Raw genomic sequence first — 17550 nt, 5'->3', positions numbered from 1 at the left:
TGTTTCTGGCCAAAAGTACTTCGTACAGGTGGGAAGTGTCAACTATATTATTTTGTTTTGCCTTGATAATATTATTTACGGCCTCTGTTAATTCATTAATTTTATTCTGCGTCTGCGTATTTATTATAGCCTGCCGGTTATTTGACTCAATTAAACGTGCCTCGGACATTTTTAGCATATCGAAGTCGGCCGCATGAGGTGTGCCCGCAATTACTTTGAGTGCGGTGCCTAGGAAGTCTAGGCTCCAGGCCATCCTGTGGTGTATTTTTAAAACAGACAATAAACTTCTAACATGTTCGGTATCGACGTCTAACAATTTTATCATATGAGACTGTGGGAATAAATCGGACTACCTAGTAGTTTCTTCTATTATACTTGAAAATTCGGACAAATTACTTGAGTGTCGAAGCAAGTTTCTCTGTTCCCATACCAACGCAATTCCGTCCGTAATTGGGAAATACTGCGCATGCGAATAATCCGTCTTTCTAGCGCTAACTATAGTTAACGTTATCAATAAAATTCCCGCGATCCTGTAAACAAGCGAAAAGTTAAATCTACTGTTTTTAAACTGGAGTAAGTATGCTAAGGTGTAGTTTATATAAAAATAGGGTAAAAAGGTAAGAAGAGTTGAGGGGTATTTTATCTAAGGTTGTCCTTGTGGACCACCCTCCCTCTAATAAGGACAGACGTTCCCATGTCTGCTTGTACACGCTCTTCTGTGTACAGAGCGGTAAGTTTATTTCCTAACCTCTTGTTATTTTTAAGGTATACTTTTTCTCCTACCTCAAATTCTGTTTTGCCTTGTAGGGTTGCATCTATCTAGATTGGCCTGTTGCGCCTTTTCAATATTACTTATTATTGCCAATTTCTGTTCGGCATTAGCTGAGTGCAAGGCCTGCTTAGGTGGTAATCTTGTCACTGAATGTATTGTCTTGTTATATTCTACTGTGGCTCTCATAATAAGCTCAACGGTATCATCAACCTTTTGGTCGATTTTCATGCACCTAGCTATCTCAGTTAGGGTACTGTGGAATCGCTCCACTTGCCCATTTGAGCTGCTGTGTAGAGGGGGTGCATAACAATGTTAATGTTATATTGATTTTTTAATAATGAGGTTATTGTCTCCGAGTTGAAAGATGCCTCATTATCACAATATATTGTTTTAATGTTTGGGAAAAAATTTATGAGTTGTAATATGGGGCTGCGCACATCGACTATGGCCCTAGAAAGTAATGGCTGTACTACAGCGAACTTTGAAAATTTATCTACGCAGGTTAAAAAAAATCTCTTATCCGTAGAGTATATGTCTATATGCACCATTTCGCCAGCATATGAGAGGGGTTGGTGTGATACCCAGCTCTTGCTTCTTGGGGTGTCTGTTGTACTTCCCCTTGGTGCATGTTTTGCAGTTTACAACCACTTCGTTGGCGAGTTTGGACATATTTGGAAAGTAGTAATCCTGAAGGACTTGTTTAACATTTTCCTGGGCTGCCCTGTGAGCGCGGTTGTGTTCGCAGATAATTATTTCTTTTTGTTCATTTGCATCCGTGATGTCATTCACGAATTTTTTGCAATGCCGAAACTTGGTTGCTGGGAATTCGGTCACCAAGGAATGTTGGATGCATGCTAGTGCGGAGATGTCGCAGTAAATGGCGTTAACAACGTCTACGTTTACTACCTCTTTGACCAATTTGAACAGCGAGTTCCTGTTATTGAATTGGATTATGTGTCGGTTTTTGGTCCCGAACACTATAAAGTGTCGCCGTAAAGGCTGTTCTGCTTCCTCCAGGATTATTTGGTTTCTGTAGCAGTTCAGGGGTTTATCGGTGGTTTCGACCGTGTAGGCTAAGGAAAGTTCACTATGAATAGTGGCTACGTCAGATTGGGGTTTGTTTTGTATAGCGTTTATGTTTTGTCGTGACAAAGCGTCGGCCACAAAATTTTCTTTTCCGGGTTTGTAGAATACCTTGGCGTTATGTTCTTCGATGAATGCCTTCCATCGCTTAATTTTGGCATTTGTATTTCGCTCGGATACAGCAAAAGTAAGAGGTTGATGATCTGAAAAATCCTGATCTCTTTTGTGCCGTATAGATAGTTTTATAGTTTTCCTATAGCCCAAACAATTGCCAATAATTCTCTTTCGTTGGTTGCGTAACTGAGTTCACAGTCTTTCAACGTACGAGATATCATTGTGATTGGCCTGCCTTTTTGGGACAGTACCGCGCCGATACCGCTTGCTGAGGCATCGGTGGTCAAATCGAAAGGAAGTTTGAAATCTGGATATGTTAATATTACATCTTCTGACGACAAAATGTCTCGCAGGCGCTCGAACGCTCTGCGTTGGGACTCATCGAATTCGATAGCCACCTTTTTTGACATGTGTTTATTAACCGTGCCATTCTCTCCCTTAAGTATGGAGGTAAGTGGTATGGCTATGGTAGCAAAGTCCTTCTGTAGTAGCTGGCCAACCCTAAAAAAAACCTGAGGCTGAATAAATTTTTTGGTTCGGTGTTCTCCTGAATGGTTTTTACCTTTTCCGGGTCCGTTTTGGCTCCGTTTGATGTAACAATGAAACCTAAAAATTCTACACTTTCTTTGAAGAATTTGGTTTTTTCCGGTGCCACTCTCATGTTGGCTTCGCACAGGCATTTAAGGACTGTGTCAATGTGTATAACGTGGTCAGCAGCGTTTTCGGAGAAAATTATCACATCGTCTACATATACATAACAAATTTTCCCGATCTGTTCACGTAGAACGTCGTCGATCGCCCTTTGAAAGATGCTTCCCGCATTTTTCAGTCCAAAGGGTAGACGGCAAAATTCATACTTTCCTCCGTTTATGGAGAAAGCAGTTTTTTCACGGTCTTTTTCTGCCAGATAAATCTGGTGGTACACCGATTTTAAGTCTAGGGTAGTAAACAATTTTGCCTTTCCTAGGTTCGCTAAAATCATAGGAATACTTGGGTAACGGTCGGCGATTGTTCGTTCATTCAGTTTTCGGAAATCGATCACCAGCCGTTTTTTCTTGTTGCCATCTGCATCAAGTCCCTTTTTGTCTACAACCCATGTTGGGCTGTTAAATGGCGACCTAGAAGGCCGGATAATGCCATCCTTTAACAGCTGTTTGATTTCAGTGTTTACGAAATCTGCTGCTCCCATGGGGTAAAATATAGTTTGGAATATACTGGTTCGCTAGTTTCTGTACGAATTGTGGCGATGATCGAGGTTTTAAAAGGTAGCGCCTCGTTAGAGTGCGAAAACACTTGCTTCCTTTTAAGGATCATTTTTTTTAAATGCTGCTTTCACTGAATGGGGGACTACTAAGTCATCGATATTTGTGAAATTCACATTATCGCATTCGTGGTATTCGAGTTTCTCAGATATGTTTCCATACCTGATTACACTGTTATGTAAATCTAATGCCGCTCGAAACCTAATCTAATGCAAATCGAAACCTATTATGGCATCAAAAGTGTTGATAGTATCGAGTACAAAAAATTGAGCCTTAGGCCGAATTACGCATAAAGCATTTTTCTTTAAGATTACTGGAGCCATGAATGGAACACACAGTGAAAGGGGAGTCGACAGGCATTATGTTCTTTAGCTCCTTTAAAGGCTTTACATAACTCTTTGCCGCTCCAGTGTCTATTAGGATTCTTATAGTTTTCCCCACCAGCCCTCGCTCAATGAAGGGCAAGCGGGACCTTCCTCTAAAAAATTGACGAGGTCGTTACCGTCAAATGAGTCACTGTCATCGTCAATTGCATTTAGTGCGGCTGTGGCCGCGCTTTCATAATCTTGAGTTTCTCCCGCGCTTGCAGTTTGCTCAACGTTGTTAACCCGCTGGCGCCTTTGGCCAGTCATTCTCTCCGAAGAGTTTGGTCTTTTTAGGTTCTGCAAATTTTGGTATTGAGTGTTGTTTCCCTGTTTAAAACCCGTAGGATGTCGGACTTTAGAAGATGATGGATCAATGTCCATAGGTTCCAGGGACTGATTTTGCTTACCCTGATCTACCCAGTTGTCCCGTTTATGCCATGTATCGTTGTTCTGATACTTGTTCGGCTTTTTAAAGAAATGTGGATTTTTTTCTGGTCCGCGGTCGGCACCAGGATGTTTCCCTTGTTTCTCGGGCGCTCGGTGCTGGCCCTTGTGAAAATCAGTATTCTGATTTCTTTTCTCAGCTACTTTGGCATATGTGGCCGCGAACATGCTTCGATACTGGCCTCTGCCTCTCTAGCTAATGCCAGTGCTGCTGGCAGGTCTTTTGGCTGTGCTGGAAATACAACAGCCCTTAGTGATTTTTTTAGACCGGAAATGAATACGTGTAGGGCATCAGCCCTAACTTCTGTATTGAGTAATGAAGCCCTTTCGTCGTCATGGGTCATGACAATTTTGTTTGTAACGAGGTTCAATTTTTGTTCGACTTCATCGTAGTACTGCATAAGTGTTTGGTCGCCCTGACGGACCGACTCAAGTCCCTGCCGTAATAGGCGCAAAGATGTTTTAACTGCGTAGGAGCAGTCTAATCTAGCTAGTATGGCTTTAAAATTAAGCACTGTATTATAAGAAACTAGCAGTGCGCGCGCTGGTTCTTAATTTTATTTCTAATAATAGTAACCGCTTGGTAATGCGCGGAACTGCCCTCATAAGACTCGAATAATTCGTAGGCATCAGTGGCGGATTGCCTCCATGCCATGTACTCATCTTGTGTGCCAGTAAAATCTGGAATCGACTTCACTATATGTAATGGTATATCGCATTGTGGTGCTCCCGGTACTACCTTTACCCTCTGGTAAGATTCTACCTCTGGCGCTTCTATACGCAAGCTCTGAAGTTGTTGGCTAACGGCGTTGATCTGACCCGCGAATTCGGCTCTGAGCCTCTGTTCTTGGCTAGTTAATGCGGCCTGAATTAACGCCTCTATTTGTGTCGCGTTCATGGTTTCCGCGTTACTTTCTTGTTGTGCCCGTGCTGGTTGATATCTCCGGGTATCTCGGATTAATTCTTCTTCACTGTCACTGTCAAGTTCGTGTTTAGTTTCCTTATATGGGCCTGGAAAACTCATAAGGCGACTAATTTGTTGACACTAAACACACGTTATTGGGAGGCCGAATGTTTTAATTCGACAAATTAATATTCTATATTATAATTTTATATTAATAACTGGGTGCTTGGCGTCCGAAGGAAAATTTTATTTAGGGACGGCCGATATTAATTCACTTTATTTGTAAGTCACCTTTACAATTGCTTTATTCAAACTGTATATTTTTTAATTTTGGGTAAATAGTTTGTAGGGATTTTTAATTTTTTTTCCCTGTATGTGTTTTTAAAGTTTTACTGTATTAATTTTGAGCAGCCCACTTACATATTTTTGTGTCGCGCATTCGTTATTAAAGTTGGGTGCCAATTATGTTTTAGTTGTGCAGCCTCGCACTGTCCCTAGCCGCTGTCCGTGAGGCTGAAGAGTTGCGATCCAATTGCCACCGTGGCTGGTCCGGGGGAAGGGGTGAAGACGTAATTGCCACCGTGGCTGGCTGCTCATATGAATGTGCCGGGCGGTTGCCAATGGCTCTCTTCTCTCTTCTTACGAAGACTACGTTGGGACTAACTGACTCCGTTGCTAACGGCCCTTAAGGCTCGGTAACCAATTTCAATTAATAGAATAAGTGTTGACATACCACATATTGTTTCCCCCGCACCTACGTGTGGGCTCATTAAAGAAGACCACCCTTGCCAGTGCGACCGACGAGGACCACCTCAGACCACGCCCATCAACAAATATTAATATGTAAATGCCCACACATACATACGCAACTACACATTATAACATTAAGACACCCTCAGAGATATTGGAATCCATACCTATGTAATTGTAAACAAGCCAATGGAAAATTTCCATGTTATTAAAAACACCAGACTGTAGACTAAACATTTAGAACAGGCCGCTGTTCTGACTATCGGCACGTTCCCACGTTTCAGGATACTTAGACTTCGGGACCCAAGTGATTAACCAAGTATTAACCAGACAAGCCGCAATGAACAAATAATAATGCACATTAGATTTTATGAACCGCAAGCTCTCGATGCCAGAAAAGAAGTGCACGAAAATATCGAGAGAGCAAAAGAACAACGAACAGGCGAGAAAGAAGGAGCACATTGGAATGCGCGTCGACATTTTATATACAATACATACATTTAAGGAAATATATATGTATGCGTGCATAATTATCCATGTGACTTTTGCATATTTCAACACGTAAATTTTAACAATTGAGAACAAAGAACGGCCCAAAGTACAATTACGAAAGCCACTCAATAAAAATTAAAGTCACTCAAAGCTCAGAACCGAGGTATGATCGTAGATGATGTAGGAGCTATGAAGCGAGTTCAGTTTGAGACTTGTAAACAAAATTGTATCGGTTTAAATAAAATAAAGTACATTTTTTTTTGTACATTTTTATAACAATCTTACGGTACGAACATTTAATTATATATAAATTACATACATTTTATAAGTTACGTATAAACAAATAAAATCAAAATGTTGTCCGCTCAAACCATTGCCCTAATAAAGCGGCAGGCATTACAAATGTCATTAAGCCCCATGAGGAGCTACCGTGACATGCACGGTTAGAGTTTATTAGCTTATTAGAGTTTATGAGGCAGTATGGCGAGCAGATGATGTTGTGCTTCACAAACATCAAGAAGAGGATAGATAGAACTTTGAGCGAAGCTGACTTAGGGGATCCGTGTTGTAGCAAACATGTTCCAAAAGAAGTCAGCAAACTATATGGAGCAATCGATCAGTTAGATAAATATTTAAAAGAGAGTTTTAAGGATATTAAATTGGGTAATATTTCTATTTTGAAATTAGGATTGAGAAAATAGAATTGTATTGGGAAAAAGTAGTTGGGGTTAAAAATGTCGACCAGACTGATGTCACTGATAGGAACTATGACAAAGAGTTGAACTATTTAGAGTTTGACATTTCGACAGTGACAAAAAATATGAAAAAAAAACACCAGGAAATTTTGCCAAGTAAGGTAGTCATTACAAATCACAAATTAATGATTTGCCAACGCTACCTTAAATTCTTTGGAGATTCCAAAGATTGGAAGCCTTCTTGAGCATCATGTTTTGGATGTTGACTCAGTTAGGCATCTAAGAATGTTTATTGACACAATAAATGAGTCAATTCACATGATAAAATTAAAGGCACAATTGTCCGAGGTTGATATAGTTTTTGCACACATAATGCTCAGGAAATTTAACAAAGGAGCTCTACAATTATATGAGAGCCAAGTTAAAAAAATAAAGAAATTAAAGCGTTATCCAACGACTTTGAGTTCTTAGAGAAACGATTAAGTTCAATAAGTTCAGTTTATCATGAAAAGCCTGTTAAAAATGTTTCGTTACAACTGTAATGTTGGTTGTATGTATATTTATAAACACAAGAAAAGAGTGCACTGTAATGTTATAATTTATATTGGGCTTTATTATTCCGTCCGTTTGGATCGGGACTCATTTTTAGAATGCTCACTTAAGACTATTGTTGGCTTGGCTTACAATTCATATAGCTGCACGAGCAGCGCCGCGGCCAACGCTTATGTATCTCAATATATATGTTAATGTGTACGTAAGTGTATTTAGGCGGCGCAAGCAGCGGCCGCGCATGAGAGGGAGAGTGTTATGCTCACATGGTAACCGAATGGTCGGCCGCGCATGCAGACATGCCGACTCAGCATTTAGGATGTGCATAACATTGTTGTGTGGGTCGAATTGCTTTGCACTTGAAGTGCTGGGAATATTCGGACATAAACAAATGCTACAATGTTATAGTGATATAAGCGGTACAGTGTGTACCCAATATATGAGCATACTACATCTCCCTCCTTTTGAAAAATAACGTAATCTATGGAGTTATTTTGTTAGTTATTGTGTTAGGTATATATATATATGTTTATAAAAATTAGCAAATTAATAAAATTCTTTTTTTTTTTTTTTATTATTATTATTTTTTTTTTTTTTTTTTGTTTAATATAGTAAATATTGAAAAACTTAGTGAAGTTGAAACTTTGAAAATTTATGCGACTATTTCTTATTATTTATTATAAAATGTATTGTATATTTGTATTCCTATATTTTCATTATAGTAAGGTAAAAGAAAATTTTTGTTATTTTATTTCCTTCTTTTTTTTTTCTTATGAATGGCCATCCTACAAAATCTATTCTATAAAAATTTTTAATCTATCTTTATGAACTGTCTGTGTTTTATTTTTCGCATTTAAAATAGTTATATTATTATTGGATTCTATCTTCTTTACTATATATGGTCCTGAATATTTAAAGTCTAGCTTATGGCCAGTTTCATTTTTTAGTAAAACCTGGTCTCCTATTTTTAATTCAAAGTCTAAACTATTTTTGTCGTATCTATCTTTTTGTTTTTGCTTATTAGTTTCTAGCATTATTCTGGCTCTTTTATATGCCTGTTCTAATCTAAATTTAGATTCCTTAGCATAATCTTCTATATTATATAATGGTTCTATTCTATCTATGCTATTGAAAAGTTTTGATAAGTTTGGAGTTTTCCCAAAAACTAGTTCATATGGACAATAATTATGTGCCATAGAGGGTGTTGTGTTAAAGCAGTATACGAAGTATTGTAGCCATACATCCCAATCTGTTTTATCAACTGAGATGTATGAGCGTATGAACTCGTTAAGTGTTCTGTGGCTTCGCTCCACTGTTCCGACAGTCTGGTGATGGTGTGCAGTAGAATTTATGTTTTTGATATTTAAATTTTTACATAAATCTTCAATTATTGAATTTTTATATTCCGTTCCCATGTCCGTAATGAACGTCTTCATTGGACCGTACTTCAGAATAAAATCTTCGAATATAGCTTTTGCTATTGTTTTTGCACTTTTATTTTGAATTGGTATTGCTACAAGGTATTTTGTTAAATCGCAGATTAAAGTAACTGCGTATTCATTCCCTTGTTCAGACTTAGGTAGTGGACCGATCGTGTCCACGATTACCCTGTCAAAAGCTGTTTGCGGTGTTTCCGTAATTGTTAATGGGGTCTTCGTATGCGTGATTATTTTCGCTTTTTGACATTTTAGACATTTTCGTACGTACTCTGTAATATATCGAGTCATTCCTTTCCAAAAGTAATGTCTTTTGACCTTGGCCAAGGTTTTAGAAATGCCAGTATGACCTCCTTGAATTGGTTCATCATGGTATGTAGACATAATTGCTTCTTTTTCTTTTTCAGAATTTATTAGGGTCACCGGGTTGAGTAGCGCTACTCTCAATGATTTTAATGTTTTATTGCCCATTTCCTTAAAATTATCTATTGAAACGTATTCAAAGATATTTTCCCACGGTGCCACTTTGAGTTGGCTGATTTGATGTATACCGGCTTGCTTCTCAAGCCTTTGGAAAAACTGACCTAAGTCAAAGGCTCCATTGGTATATAAATCGCTAACATCATATCTTGCAGTAACTTTTTTTCCATGTTTTAATAAACATAGCATATTTTTTACATGCAAGGTCACTACTTTACGTACTTCGTCATTGTTTATGACTCCGTATACGTTGGGCTTTGAAGCTTTTTCTATAGATTGCCTAGGCAAGTCTATTTCTTTTTCTCCTGCGCAGGATTTCTGTCTACTTTGATTTCTTGTAGTGACTTTATGTATATTTCCGGTTATACTTTGTAGTTCTTTGATGGTTATTCTTGATAACGCATCAGCTACGTAATTGTCTTTTCCCTTTAAATATTCAACTGTGAAGTTATATTCTTCTAATTCTAGCCTCATACGTGTCAGTTTGGAACTTGGGTTAGTCATTGAGAACAAGTATGTTAACGGTCTGTGATCGGTTTTGATAATGAAATGTTTGCCATAAATGTATGGTCGAAAATGTAATATTGTGTTTTCTTGTGTGTGACTTGGTGATGATGGTCTTTAAAAAAAAAATTTATTTTTATTTTTATGATGGACTATAGAGGGTGGATGATGAGCCGTCTACTTGCTCTCATCATCATTGTCTTCGTCGAACTCATCCCTCTTGCTCTTCTTGGACGCCTTTTTCACTGGTTTCGCGCGCTTTTTGGCTCCACCGTTGGCAGCACCACCGCCGCCGCCATTGTCCTCGAACTCCTTGACAGCCCGATCGTAGTCGTCCTTGGCCTTGGCAGCCTTGGCCTCCCACTCCGACTTGTCCTTCATTGCCCGCCATAATTCGCCACCGCGCTTGGCCACCTCGGTGACCTTGATGCCGGGATTCTCACGTTTGATCGACTCGTGGGCACTGTTGAGCCACAGCATGTAGGCGGAGAGTGGGCGTTTTGGTTTATCGGCCATTATAGTTTGTTTTTGTTGATACTATTTAACAAGTGTTACAACTAGGTATTTATTATTCGAGCTTTGTCGTTTAATTTTCAAAGAAGAGTCTGAATCTGTTTTATTATCTGCGTTTGATAATAAACATATAGTTTATTCGAAATCAGTGATTGTAATGAAGTTTTTATGGCAATGGAGAATATTTAATGCACGCATTCTAAATTCTGGATCTTTAGTAGTTATTTCCTCAAGACATCTATCCAATTCTATCGTGTTAAATGCCATAATTTTAGCAAAGTAATTAAAAAAAAATTTTTTTTTTATATATATAAGGGTATTAAATTGAGCACTCTAATCTTTTGAAAAGGAAAATTTTCTTCTCTCTTTTTTTTTTTTTTTATATCTTATCTAGATCGTGTGCTTTACTTAAATATTTCTTCTTTAAACATTTATTGTGCAATTTGTATATTTTGGTAATAACACTTGCACTCAAGATGACAATGATTATTATTAAGAGTAAATGTACCCAATATAGGTCAATATTGTTTGATTCTACTTTATTAATAACGTTAGCAGTGGAGTCCACTGACTTAACGTCTACGATTCCCATTTTGGGTACATTCACTTCCAATATATTGGTATTATTATAATTAATATGAGAGAATTTATCTATTCTATTGCTATTCATTCATGTGAAAGGATTTTCTGTGAATATACGTAAATATTTCTGTCTAGCTTTTAAAGTCTGAGGAGCACGCAGAGAGAAAAAAAAAAAGTGTCATGAAACAAAAATGTAGGAATTTAGTTATTGAAATCTGGTTGATTAAATCTTGTGGCATAATCGCATAAATTTTTTTTTTTATATTGAAAATTGGAAGAAAAAAAAAATTGTGTTAATATTCATATAACTGATTTACAATATTTTGCTCTATATAAATCAATATCAGTTATATGTTGTTAGTATATAGCCTATCAGTGGTTAGTGTTTTTCGAGCAGCGCTTTCGCGCATCGGCTCGGGTTTAGAAGTTTATAATTAAAGGCAACTTAGGCATTGGCATAAATGCAGCCCTTGTTGCGTTACTTTGCTCGGTTACAAAGTATTCTGTCCAGTTCTTTGATGTTTAGGTCATGCGTTTCCTTTTCCTGCGGGGTTGTTGCTATCTTCTTGTAATCCTTCAATAATCGTCGCTGTCCATCGTTGGGACACAATTCGAGGGCCTCTTGTAAAGTTGGTGCGTCCCTTTGCTCAGCAGGAGCAGGTGCCTCCCACGACGGTGCAGAGGGCGGGCTGCCTTCCGCACTCATATTCTTCCTTCGTTGGTGTAGTCGGCGGTATGCCTACCACACTTCAGTTTCCATCGTTGGTGCAGAAGGATTTGCCATTCCTTCCACACATGTTCTGGTCAATTTCCCTCTTTTTTTTTTGTTGATTTTGTTGTTTGTTGTTGTGGTTTTGTCCGGGCCTTTTGGGCTCAGGCGGCGCCGGTGCTGGTCATCTCACAGGCTGATTAATGCATATTTTTTTTTTTTTTTTTTGGTTTTGTTTTATTGTTTCTGTTGTCCGGGCCTTTTGGACTCAGGCGGCGCCGGTGCTGGTCATCGCACAGACTAATTACTGTTTTTATTTTTTTATCTGGCTGGAGATTTCGATTTACGATTTTCGAGGGCGGCTCTGAAGAGCCTAACTTTGGACAGCCGAGGATTAGGGATCGGCTTGCATCGTCCACATTGGACGGCCACACTTGTTAAGCACTGGCTCAATTAGCTAAATTCGCCGATTTACGCATTATGGGGCCAAAATAACGAAAATTTCACAGCGCACAGAGACAAAAATTAACCAGTCTCACTTCCTTCTCGCGCACATGTCACGGTCGCCATGTAATGTTGGTTGTATGTATATTTATAAACACAAGAAAAGAGTGCACTGTAATGTTATAATTTATATTGGGCTTTATTATTCCGTCCGTTTGGATCGGGACTCATTTTTAGAATGCTCACTTAAGACTATTGTTGGCTTGGCTTACAATTCATATAGCTGCACGAGCAGCGCCGCGGCCAACGCTTATGTATCTCAATATATATGTTAATGTGTACGTAAGTGTATTTAGGCGGCGCAAGCAGCGGCCGCGCATGAGAGGGAGAGTGTTATGCTCACATGGTAACCGAATGGTCGGCCGCGCATGCAGACATGCCGACTCAGCATTTAGGATGTGCATAACATTGTTGTGTGGGTCGAATTGCTTTGCACTTGAAGTGCTGGGAATATTCGGACATAAACAAATGCTACAATGTTATAGTGATATAAGCGGTACAGTGTGTACCCAATATATGAGCATACTACACAACAGAAAGAATTGTCTACTAATATTGTCCCATGTGTAAAAGTACGGGACATTTTATTTCTCGTTGTCGAAAATTCAAGTCCTTAAATCCATTAGAAAGAATGGAAAAAGTAAATAAGGCACATTTGTGTTTTAAATGCCTAAAACACTCATTTAATATAAAATGTCAAAGCAACATTTTATGCTCTGATTGCAAGAGAAATCATCACAGCATGATTCACACAAACAATAATTCAAACCAAAAAAAGGTAAATAATGGTTAGTTATGGGGCCCTGAGAATTATTGCTGGGCTGGAAGGTCGTTGCGTTGTAGGCGGGTTCGGCTGAAAACCCGAGTCAAGCCTCTTGCGAGATAATTTGGGGGCACAGAGAGTTTTTCATTGTAGGTCGCTTTTTGATTGTCTATTTCATTTACGTAGGGTCCGAGGGTCCTGTGGATGTTTTGGTTGCGAAAATACCATGGTGCCCCAGTGATAGTTCTCAGGATTTTTGATTATGCGCGCTGTATGATATCTATATTGCTGCCGGTCGCGTTCCCACATAGCTGGGAGCCATATGTCCAGATGGGCTTGAGAGTTGAATTGTACAGCAGGACCTTGTATTCCAGACGCAGGGGCGATAGAGCGTTTAAGATCCAGTGGAAGCTGCTCGCTTTTAGTTTTAAATGTAGTTTCTTGCATTCGATGTGTCTTCTCAAGGTTACTCGTCTGTCTAGATGAACGCCGATATACGTTACTTCGTTGACTTGGAAAATCTGCGTACTATTCAATGATAATGACTAAACGTAATGAGTTTGCATTTTTGTTCATTTATTTTAATACGCCAGTCAGATAGCCACGTCTCTACTACGATGAGGTGATTGGGTATTTGTGTTGTTGCTCGGTTTGGGCACCTAGAGCGACTTAAGATTGCAGTGTCGTCAGCGAACGTAGATGTTGTTGGCTGCTCATTCGTAGGAATATCAGCTGTACATAGGACGAACAGAGTAGTTCCAAGTGCGCTTCCTTGCGGGACTCCAGTTGTAGAGATTCGACTCAAGTAGCTGATGAGTGTATGAAGGCAAGTTTGTTTTGATTTTATACATGAGGCCATCGAGCCTGACTCGATCGAAAGCTCGAGATACATCGAGGAATATTGCGCTACAGTATTCCCGATGCTCAAAGGCTGTGCGAATTTGTGGTCTTTTCTGGGTTTCGGTATCATTATAATAGTAGATTTGTTCCATTTTCTAGGGTAGTAGCCGAGACGTATTATCCCATTGAAGCGTTTACAAATAACCTCGATAGCAGAGCTTGGAAGTTCAATTATCATTTTTGGGGTTATAAGGTCACCGCTCAGGTCCTTTTTCGGTTTCAGTTCCCCTATGACTTTCGCGATCTCCTTTGGCTGAAACTGTGTTGGTATGTGGTAACACAAATAGACCAATGGCTGAGTTCGGCTGGAAGATTTTTCGGAGATGTGAAGCAAAAGCTTCGGCTCTATCTTCGTCGCTGCGGGCCATGCTGCCTGATGAATTTCTTATCGGGGTGACTGTTTCGATTGGAGAGCTCAGTTTTGGGTGACCTCTCCACAAATGATATTTTGTGTTCGTTGGCGAAAAATAGTCGATGTACCGTAGTTGTGCGCTTTCTTTCTTCGGGGCTCGGTTTAGTGTGCGTGTGACTTCCTAAGACGTTGTTTTAAGGATGACGATCTGTTGGTTTGCCAAGCACGTTGCAGTCGCCTCTTTTCTAGTACAAGCTGTTCAATTTGTAGATTTGTTTTGAAATGGTTGGTTTGCACGTCCTTCCATGTTGGTGTTGAAATAGTGGCTGCTGCTACGAACATCGGTGCATCGGAGCAACAAGAGCATCGGTAGAACAGTCGATGTCCGCTTTGAGCTGCGGGGTAAGTTCAATATGAGAACTTACATACTTTTTATATTTTAGCCAGTTGGTTCTGTGCGATGTCAGTCTGTGGGCGTGGTCTGTGGTTTCTGGGCTTTGATGAAGAGTTATAAGCACTGGCGAATGATCAGATGAAAGATGTTGCTCGGAATGTTTTTTATCACCGCAAAATCTAATAATTCAGGGACTGTTCTGGGGTCTGCTAACCAGTATGTGGGGCTACAAGGGGAAACAGTCCAAATTGTTGCTCAGTATTATGATTGCATTATACAATTGCCTTCCTTTGGGAGTCACGAGTCGTGATCTCCGGTGCGTATGTTTATCATTATAGTCTCCTGCAGCTATGAAGCGATCTCCATGTAAGTTGTAGAAATCCATGAATTGTGCTTGAGAAGTTGTAAAGCGAGGGGGGCAGTATACAATGGCTATAGATAGGTTTCCGTTACCTGGATAGACGTGGCCTGCAAGTAGTTAGTTGCGAAACCTTTGGTGAAAACGGAGCTTGAAGCGTTCCCTGATGAGGATTCCGGTTCCGACGGGGGCTTTACCATCTGGATGATATGTGCGGTGTAGCCTTTTATTTGAAAGTTGTATTTGTTTGTGAGGTGCGTCACTACCAAAAGCATAATGTCGATATGATTTACATTCCGGAACTGTGTTTTTTCAAGTTTGTGCCGGGATACGCCATTGGCGTCCCATATGGTTATTCATATGTTTCACATCAATTATTTGGATTGCTTAGCTGCAAGCAACCGTTCTGCTTTTGAACCAGTGTTTGCGTGGTCGTTTTCAAGAAGTACATATATTCGAACATACTTTGTTGCATGGTAACTGTGACTGTACTGAGACCTGCTGAAGGTTTCCTAGATAAGACTGGAGTGAGTTTTCCGTTCCTGATCGAAGGACATCGAAGATAAGCACTACTGGGTATTAAGCTGACCAACTGAGGATCTTGCAGCCGTGCCGGAAAAATCTTCCGGCGTCGTTTTTGAGTAAGTGTACAAGTTTTGAGGATTTTGATGGCGCGTGGTTGTCACTCGTCGCATGCGGTTTTCAACTCCTTTTAGACCACTCAGCCTCTGTAGTTAGCCGTGTGATTTTCTCCGCAGTTTCCATATTTCTTCTCTTGGGGAGCAGTTTGCGGAATTGCGAAAGTCTCCACAGACTGATCGGAGTGTGCAGTATGTCCTGGTGTATCCATACTCCTGACAGATTGTGCATTGCACTGGGCCGTTCCGCTATGTGGCTCTTCCATCGTAATTCTTCAAAGCAAGAGGTATTGCAGGTTATAGATAGGATGCACTTAATTTTTCTTCAAGACTCTGCTATCTGGCTCCAGCTCTTTGTGGCTGTGTGGCTTTTTGTTTTTGTTGCTAAAGTTCCTTGCAGAAAACCGGTTTTCTTTGTTACCAACCCCGGTGTTCTGCGGCCAGGACCGATTGTTGAATATTGTTTTGGTTTTGTTTAGCTGTTAGAGTTTTGTAAAACATGGAAATAATTGGAAATGATTTCTTTATGGATGACCTAATGACAGGGCCAGATTCTGTAGAAGATGCCAAAAATTTAATTAAACTTATTTCACAAGAACTAAAAAAAGTAGGATTTAATTTAAGGAAATGGATTTATAACAATTATAAAGTGACGCAAACTGTTAAGGACACAGGAATTAAAAAAGTGCTTGCTATTGAGGAAAATAAAACCGTTAAGACTTTGGGTCTTCAATGGGAACCTCAAAGGGATTTATTTAAATTTAAAGTAAATTCCAAAGGAAGGGATAGTGTTATCGACAGTATCAATAATATATGAGCCCTTAAGATGGCTGGGAGCTGGGAGCCATATGTCCAGATGGGCTTGAGAGTTGAATTGTACAGCAGGACCTTGTATTCCAGACGCAGGGGCGATAGAGCGTTTAAGATCCAGTGGAAGCTGCTCGCTTTTAGTTTTAAATGTAGTTTCTTGCATTCGATGTGTCTTCTCTAGGTTAGTCGTCTGTCTAGGTGAACGCCGATATACGTTACTTCGTTGACTTGGAAAATCTGCGTACTATTCAATGATAATGACTAAACGTAATGAGTTTGCATTTTTGTTCATTTATTTTAATACGCCAGTCAGATAGCCACGTCTCTACTACGATGAGGTGATTGGGTATTTGTGTTGTTGCTCGGTTTGGGCACCTAGAGCGACTTAAGATTGCAGTGTCGTCAGCGAACGTAGATGTTGTTGGCTGCTCATTCGAAGGAATATCAGCTGTACATAGGACGAACAGAGTAGTTCCAAGTGCGCTTCCTTGCGGGACTCCAGTTGTAGAGATTCGACTCAAGTAGCTGATGAGTGTATGAAGGCAAGTTTGTTTTGATTTTATACATGAGGCCATCGAGCCTGACTCGATCGAAAGCTCGAGATACATCGAGGAATATTGCGCTACAGTATTCCCGATGCTCAAAGGCTGTGCGAATTTGTGGTCTTTTCTGGGTTTCGGTATCATTATAATAGTAGATTTGTTCCATTTTCTAGGGTAGTAGCCGAGACGTATTATCCCATTGAAGCGTTTACAAATAACCTCGATAGCAGAGCTTGGAAGTTCAATTATCATTTTTGGGGTTATAAGGTCACCGCTCAGGTCCTTTTTCGGTTTCAGTTCCCCTATGACTTTCGCGATCTCCTTTGGCTGAAACTGTGTTGGTATGGAATTTGTTTCAGATTCGGTATGTGGTAACACAAATAGACCAATGGCTGAGTTCGGCTGGAAGATTTTTCGGAGATGTGAAGCAAAAGCTTCGGCTCTATCTTCGTCGCTGCGGGCCATGCTGCCTGATGAATTTCTTATCGGGGTGACTGTTTCGATTGGAGAGCTCAGTTTTGGGTGACCTCTCCACAAAGGATATTTTGTGTTCGTTGGCGAAAAATAGTCGATGTACCGTAGTTGTGCGCTTTCTTTCTTCGGGGCTCGGTTTAGTGTGCGTGTGACTTCCTAAG

General features: G+C 39.9%; 2 protein-coding genes across 3 annotated transcripts in view; one reads left to right on the top strand and one right to left on the bottom strand.

Moving 5' to 3' along the window:
• The window catches only part of LOC108149572 (G protein-coupled receptor kinase 1), a 382291-nt gene that overhangs the window by 319137 nt on the left and 45604 nt on the right, over window positions 1–17550 (top strand). The gene's annotated exons all lie outside the window — the stretch shown is intronic.
• Window positions 10013–10472, bottom strand: LOC108136064 (high mobility group protein D-like). Its single transcript, XM_041710005.1, has one exon. The coding sequence runs from the start codon at window positions 10364–10366 to the stop codon at window positions 10028–10030; it is 339 nt and encodes a 112-aa protein (XP_041565939.1). The 5' UTR covers window positions 10367–10472; the 3' UTR covers window positions 10013–10027.

The sequence above is a fragment of the Drosophila elegans genome, unplaced genomic scaffold, assembly GCF_018152505.1.
Source record: "Drosophila elegans isolate 14027-0461.03 unplaced genomic scaffold, ASM1815250v1 contig_684, whole genome shotgun sequence".
NCBI classification, from domain to species: domain Eukaryota; kingdom Metazoa; phylum Arthropoda; class Insecta; order Diptera; family Drosophilidae; genus Drosophila; species Drosophila elegans.
The sequence above is the reverse complement of the archived record's forward strand: the minus strand, read 5'-3'. Positions and strand labels throughout refer to the sequence as shown.